Here is a 6,548-nt window from a genome sequence, read left to right on the forward strand (position 1 = left end):
ATATGAAGAAATGCTCTTAAGAGAAAGCTCCCATCTATGTTCTGCTCTGAACCCTAGCACTGATCCCATTCAGCTGGTAGACAGTGTCAGACAGGACTTACTGTGAACAGCTTAAGGTTCAAACATCAGTAGTAAAAAATTCCAATGCCTTGAGTGAAAAAGAGAACTGTTTCCTCAAGAATAATCTGTGAATACTTCAGAAAACATTTAGTGCAGTTTTGAACCTTCAAAGTGTTGGGACACTAAAACGGATTCTCTAAATCATTCTTTCTGTCAGTTTGGGTGAGTGACAAAATTAGTTGTGCATTTTAGGGGATGATTCAGACCTTAGAAGTGATACTGCATCTCTTACTTTTCCGTGTGTTTTGCTCTAGGAAAGACTTACAGTTCCAAGGTCAATAATGAAACAATCTCCTTTGTTGAAGCTGGCCCAAGCCAGGGGGACTTCTGTGGCTCTTACAACTCTCCGGCCCTTGATATGCAGAAGCCTCTGGGCACTCAGATCATTAGTAACAACATGATTAAATCCAGAGGCAACACCACCTGCCTGAATAAAACAAAACAAAGCAGCAAGGTTTATTTCAGCTTGATTTCTGCAGACTTACCTTTTTGCTATAGATGAGGAGCTAGCAGGGGGAAAAAATAGTTTATGCAGTAAGAGGCAAGCCAAAATAATATACTGTTTAACAGTGCTGACCACAGAGCAGACAAACATGGGAAACACTGCTGCTGAACTCTCAGGTGTGAACCTTTATCTGAGGGAGCAAATGTCACCCTGCTTCAAAAGGATTTCAGGTGAATGGGGAAAGGCAAAGCACAAGAACAGGATTTACAGCACTCTCCTGCATCATCCAGAAGATGAGTTAATACTGAACCACACTGTTAAGACAAAAGTCAGTAGGTTGTCAAATAAGGACTGAGGAAAAGCAGAACAACATGCAGCTCCTGCATAAGTTTTCCCAACTTCCTTAAATCTCAGATGTCTGGGTGGTTTTAGTGCCTGGTTACGCACAGAGGCACAGGTAATTCCACAGCAGCTCTGTAATTTTCTGAAAGGAATATTTGCAACTTAGGAGGTAACCTAGCAAGGAGCACCAGACTGGGGTAAGTGAGACCAAACTGTTGATTTGCAATCTATACAGTGTAAGTTTAAGCATAACTTATTCCTGTAAACTGGCTTGGCTGTCTGCGTCTGTGAGGCAGTATTCTTCACTCCTCCAGAAGACCCAGAGCTTGGGCTGGCACAGAAACTGGCTCTTGAAATTACAAAGAAAAAAAAAAAGAATGGGCAGGTCACTGCCAAGCTCTCTTACACAAGCAGAGTTAAAAGCTTCAAACTGGTGGTGTAGGCCATGAAAAGCTACAAATCTCCATAATGGGAAAAAATGCTGACTGAGCAATGGCTCCCAGAGCTCCTACTATGGGGAGATTCTCAGGAGATGCATTACTTTATTCTTAAAAACACAGAGATGTTGCAAAAAAATTTTCTTCCAAAGATGTGGCTTCTGGAAGTGACACAAGGAGGAGGCTGAGACTATAGCTTTTTAAAATATAAAATTTTCATGAAAAGTATTTGGGAGCTTTTCATCTACCTTAAAGAAAAAAACCTGCAGTAGGACTGCAAAAGCACCATTTTTAGACTAAAGTGAGGTTTTGGTCTTTTCCACTCTGTTCATGTTTTTAATCACTTAAGCACATTGGGTTCTACATTTGAACAAAATTATTCAGTCTACAGCATAGAAGTAGTTTCTGTGAGACTTACTACATCCCAAACACAGAGAGTCCCTACTGTGAAGCTCCCTTAGACACACAATTTTGAAATCTCAGGATAGCTTGATTTTAGGGGAGAAAAATAATTGGGAAAGGTTTGCACACATCAGAAGAGGCACTGGTAAACAAGATGCTGTTTTCTGTACAAGTACTGGGACTCCTATAGTTTAAGAAAGGTAGTTCAGGTCTAAAACCACTAAGTATTAAAAAACAACTCTTAAACCTTCCATTTATAAAGCAAAATATTTTATTTTACTTGGGGGACAATTTACATATATTTTTATAATACATTTTGATAGCTGGTTCTTTACCTTGTATTTAATTCCTCCTTTGAAGTAGCCCACAAACTCAGTAGACTCATTTCCTTGAATTTCTCTACTTTGCACGGGCTTTCCTCCTAAATAGTCATCCATTTGAACAGCAAAGATAGCTGCAGCTGTGCTTTCATCCTGGGTACATTCTTTCCCTGAAATAAGATGAAATATTATGTCTATAAAGCACTAATAGAACTTTGAATTCTGTTGGAGAAATTGTTTGTGACAAATGGACACTGCCTTCAGCAGGCTGTACAGCCCATGTATATGTCACAAAAAAGCACTACATCATAACCTTGTTCACCACCAAATGTATGACCATCCAGACCATTTAACTATTTGCAGAACTGTCTTCAAAAGCAAAAAAAGTTAAAAATAGCCAAGTTTGTCTTCACTCAGCCTCTTTGAACAAGATATTTTAATTCAGTGAGTTTCGCACAGCAAGTGTCTCCAGTAATGATTTCTGGACCTTGAGGTGAAGTGCAAAGACAAAGGAAGGTCACATCAAAGGACTGATTAGATGGTAAACCATGTATTTACACTAAGAACAACTTGCCAAGCCATAACGTTAAAATAATTCAAAAGCAGTCCTCTTGACACTACAATGCAAGCAAGGGTATTTTGCTTAGTATCTTTCATTAGATTCTCTGGTACAGCTGGGAGAAAGAAAAGCAGCTTTGGGGCTCAGATATTTGCTTCATGAGCTCACACTTCGTTTTGTACCTTTCAGAGATTAGCCTCTTCCCAAGACTGTGACAAAATGGCCTCTTAACCTAGTGTGTTGATGGCCTAATCACACTGCAAAGCAGGCAGTATATTAAAATAAAACTTTTAACACGGGCCCATACATTTCTGATGAACATTTTCAGTAGTTGATTGTTTCAAGAAGCGTGCAAGTAGGATGAAGTCTCAAAAAATAGGCTTCTCAAGAACTTTTGAAGAGTAAGGAAAAATGAGGTTTTCCATTTAGTTTTTATTTTTTCTTTCTAAATAAGAGGAAGATGCTGGTATACAAGCAACAGTTCTCAAGAACAGCTTCTCACTTACATTAACCATTTCCTTGTTTCTAGGTGACTGAGTGGAAGAATAGCGTAAAGCCCCAGGCAGTGTGGACAGAGATACCTCTCAGGCTACGGGAGAAGGGGAAGTGTGTAGTGAGGTGTTGGCATCACCTCACGGTGTAGCGAGTCACTGGTGTCACCAGAAGCATGCCAGTAAGGTATTAGGAAAAAATAAAGCATGGGAGAGGGAGGACAGGGATGCCTAAGGGGATCACCAACCTAGCTCCTCTCTTAGGGAAAATGAGTGCCCCATTCATGGCCCAGCTGTGCAAATGCCACAAGACAACTCCCCTCTGCCCACCAACAACTGGGCTTCTTCCAGAAGCAGTGTCACCACTGCCACCACCACAGCTTTTGTGGGGACACAGGTGCAATGGAAGCCTCCAAAAAGCAGCAAGGATGAAATAGGGAAAGGATCCAAAGAATAATGGAGGCATAGGGAAGAAAAGAGCACGAGGCCTGCCCAAAAAAGGTAAAATAATTACTGAAAGCAGGACATAACACAAAAAACCTTGGGGGGTGAGCCCTATCACTCAGTGATAGCATATTGCCACACAGCAAGTTCTTCTTTCTCAGACCTGTGTACCACCTTAAAGTTGGAAGTAAAATTTTGGTTGGTTGATTTGGGGGTTTGGTTGCTTTTTTTTTTTCTTGGAGTTATTCATGTCTATTAGGAGTAGATCCTTCAGATTTATTGCTTGCAATTACACAACAGGGTTCAGGGTCAAAGAAAACTGGTTTTGGAACAGTGTTAGAAGTAAGAACCACTACCAGGCTTGGTCTCACAGCTGCTATGCAATAAAATACTCAGTGAAACCCTGTTTAAAAGAAACAAATAAGCATCAATCCAAGTGTAGGTTATTCAAGCTTGTATGAAAACAAAGTTTACCTTACAGTCCGAGGCACAAACAGCTATAAATAAGCCAGAGTATACAGGAAAAAGAACAACATTTTTTACCAGAATAGATCCTGGTTCACATGGATATGTTTTATCACTTACTCTCTGGGGACAAGGGTTAAAAAATAGTTAAAAAACACCATGCATGATTTTATTAAACATAGTAAGTGGGGCATAGCCAGTCTTACTCCTACAAGTAGCCTTATACTGGCATAGTAGAAGCTGTTTCCACTAGTGATAGTTTCAAGTTGAGACAGCTCCCTAAGGATTAGCAGTTTAGCTACTAAGACATCCCTGAAGTGCCAGTGCAGACAACCAAGCCAGGATCTCTGAGCAAAGTTTAAAACGGATACAGCTACCACAACACAGATCCACATTAATTGCCTGGCCATGCCAATGTCATTGCAGCACCTGAGTTGCTTCTTCAGAAATTATCCAACCTGGACAGCACTTCAGCATATGTGAGGTATTTGGTAAAACAGTGGCTTTCACATAGGAAGCTTCAGGCCAATAGAACAACTGTTTGGTCACTTTAACCCTAGAATACCAGTCACAGCACAAGACTGGCAGCACATCAAGGTCACAGACCATCCTCCCATGCTCTAGACCTCCTTCTAACCCCTTGGGTATGCCCAAGCAAAGTATTAGCAGGAAGTTTGCCACTATACAATATTAACATTTTTAAAAATTAATATTAATATTATATTAATATAATATTAAAATTCAAAAGCTCTGCTTTTATTCTGAATTTGGTCTCTTTTTTGGTGAAGTCAGAATCCATTCAGACTCAAAGCCACCACGTGAGGCCCATGCAATAACACATACCACAGATGACATGCAGGAGTAGGACCATGTCACCAAGCGGCAAGGCCCTTATAAGTATCTAAGCCCAAAGTCTGTAGGGTTTCCACCAATCTAATTTCACAAGAGTTCTTTCCATCCCAAAAGTCTGACTTTTTGATTTCACTTCCAGTTGCAAAGAGTCCTTCCCTCTTTCCCTGGGAAGTGTCTACTATACCTTAACTACTACATAAGTAGTTCTAACTTCATTAACAAAGGTCTAACCAGCCAAACCCTGCTATTAACTAGCAGTGCTGCTGACATAAGAACATCTGCCAGAAATTCATTTACACTGCCATCTATGATTACACTCTCATCAGAGACAGACACTATCCTGCATGCCAGCTGGATAACTCATAGCACATGCAAAACTAACAAGCTTCAAACATTTATGCAGAAACAATCCCAGCTTTATCTGCTATTCTTTTTCAACGAATCCAAAAGTACGAGAATCACAGCAACTCAAACACATTAGTGTTAATACACATTGACCTGTCTTTATGTGCATTCACTGAGATAATTGCCTACAAACACAAACCTTGGGATGGTGAAACAAGAACAAAGTAATAGATCTCAGGCAGCTACACAGCAACCACAGCGGTCGGATGACTTGGTGACCAGACAAGGAAGTCTCAAGAAACCCCCAAAAGATGAGGAAGTCGCCTAAAATGCATCCTATGTCCGACTTCTGGTTTGCTGTAAACACGGTGTTAGTCAAGGTTGAAGGCAAAAGACAACAGCCCAACTCCAGTGTTCCCAGTTACTTCGGGAGGGGCTTTACTAGGCTGTCAGACTGATAACCGAAGCCAGGAGGTTTTACAGAACACCTGGTGACTTTGCCTCCAATCTCCATACCATCAGAAAGCAAAATTAGTCTCGCTGAAAAAAGGCACCACCGGGACACAAAGCAGTGCAACAACGAGGTGAAAATTTTGGTCCTAGTGAAAACAAAGGCAAGAACACTCTTCATCTGAATGAAGGGAGGAGTTCGCTTGTGAATCCTGGTTGGATGCAGCCAAGACTTGACCTCCACCCTTCACCGCTTTCCCAAACTAACCTCACAAAGCAAGCAAGCGTCCACCTTTCCGCCACAACCCCACTTTCTCACCCCAGAGCCCCTTAGCACGGCCGCATCAGAAGCGGCGAGGCTTGGCATCGCCCGGACCCTTGGCTGTAGCCCTACTTCTGTTATTAAGCGCCTCAACTTGGAAGCTTCACGCCCGCAGACCTCCTGAAGAGGGAGGGCGAGAGTTCCACCTCCCGACCCCCCGGAGCCCGGCGAAGCCGCAAGAACCTTCAGCGAAAAGCCAGGGCACGCCCCGCCGCCTGGCGCTGCCCCCGGCCCCAAGACCCCCGCCGCCGCCGCCGCCGCCCCGCCGCCTACCGAGCCAGTAGTGGAGGCGGTAGGCGGCGGCGGCGCCGCGGCGGACGGTGCGCAGCACCAGGTAGGCGTCCCCCACGAAGAAGTCGCCGTGGCGGCTGGGGGGCACCGGCACCAGCTCCAGCCGCTCGACCCGCCACACCTGCAGCCCGCTCTGCCGCCCGGCCTCGGCGAAGGCCGGCGGCGTCCGGCCGAGAGCCATAACCAGCAGGGGCGAGCGAAGAGGCGGGGGGGGGGGCCCCCCCCCCCCCCCCCCCCCTTTTAAGGCGCGGCCCCGCCCCCCC

At 43.8% G+C, this 6,548-nt stretch overlaps 1 protein-coding gene across 2 annotated transcripts in view; it reads right to left on the minus strand.

The window, feature by feature from the left end:
- SCIN (scinderin) overlaps positions 1 to 6,482 on the minus strand; it is a 51,827-nt gene extending 45,345 nt beyond the window's left edge. For both annotated transcript variants that reach the window (XM_010577646.1, XM_010577647.1), the window contains exons 1-3: positions 6,268 to 6,482; positions 2,082 to 2,236; positions 386 to 547 (exon numbers count right to left, since the gene is read on the minus strand). In XM_010577646.1, the coding sequence (XP_010575948.1) occupies positions 386 to 547; positions 2,082 to 2,236; positions 6,268 to 6,466 (516 nt within the window). In that variant the 5' untranslated portion in view covers positions 6,467 to 6,482. The remainder of the gene's footprint in view (positions 1 to 385; positions 548 to 2,081; positions 2,237 to 6,267) is intronic.
- Between the last annotated feature and the right edge of the window lie 66 nt (positions 6,483 to 6,548).

The sequence above is a fragment of the Haliaeetus leucocephalus genome, unplaced genomic scaffold (genome assembly GCF_000737465.1).
Source record: "Haliaeetus leucocephalus isolate CR32 unplaced genomic scaffold, Haliaeetus_leucocephalus-4.0 Scaffold566, whole genome shotgun sequence".
NCBI lineage: Eukaryota > Metazoa > Chordata > Aves > Accipitriformes > Accipitridae > Haliaeetus > Haliaeetus leucocephalus.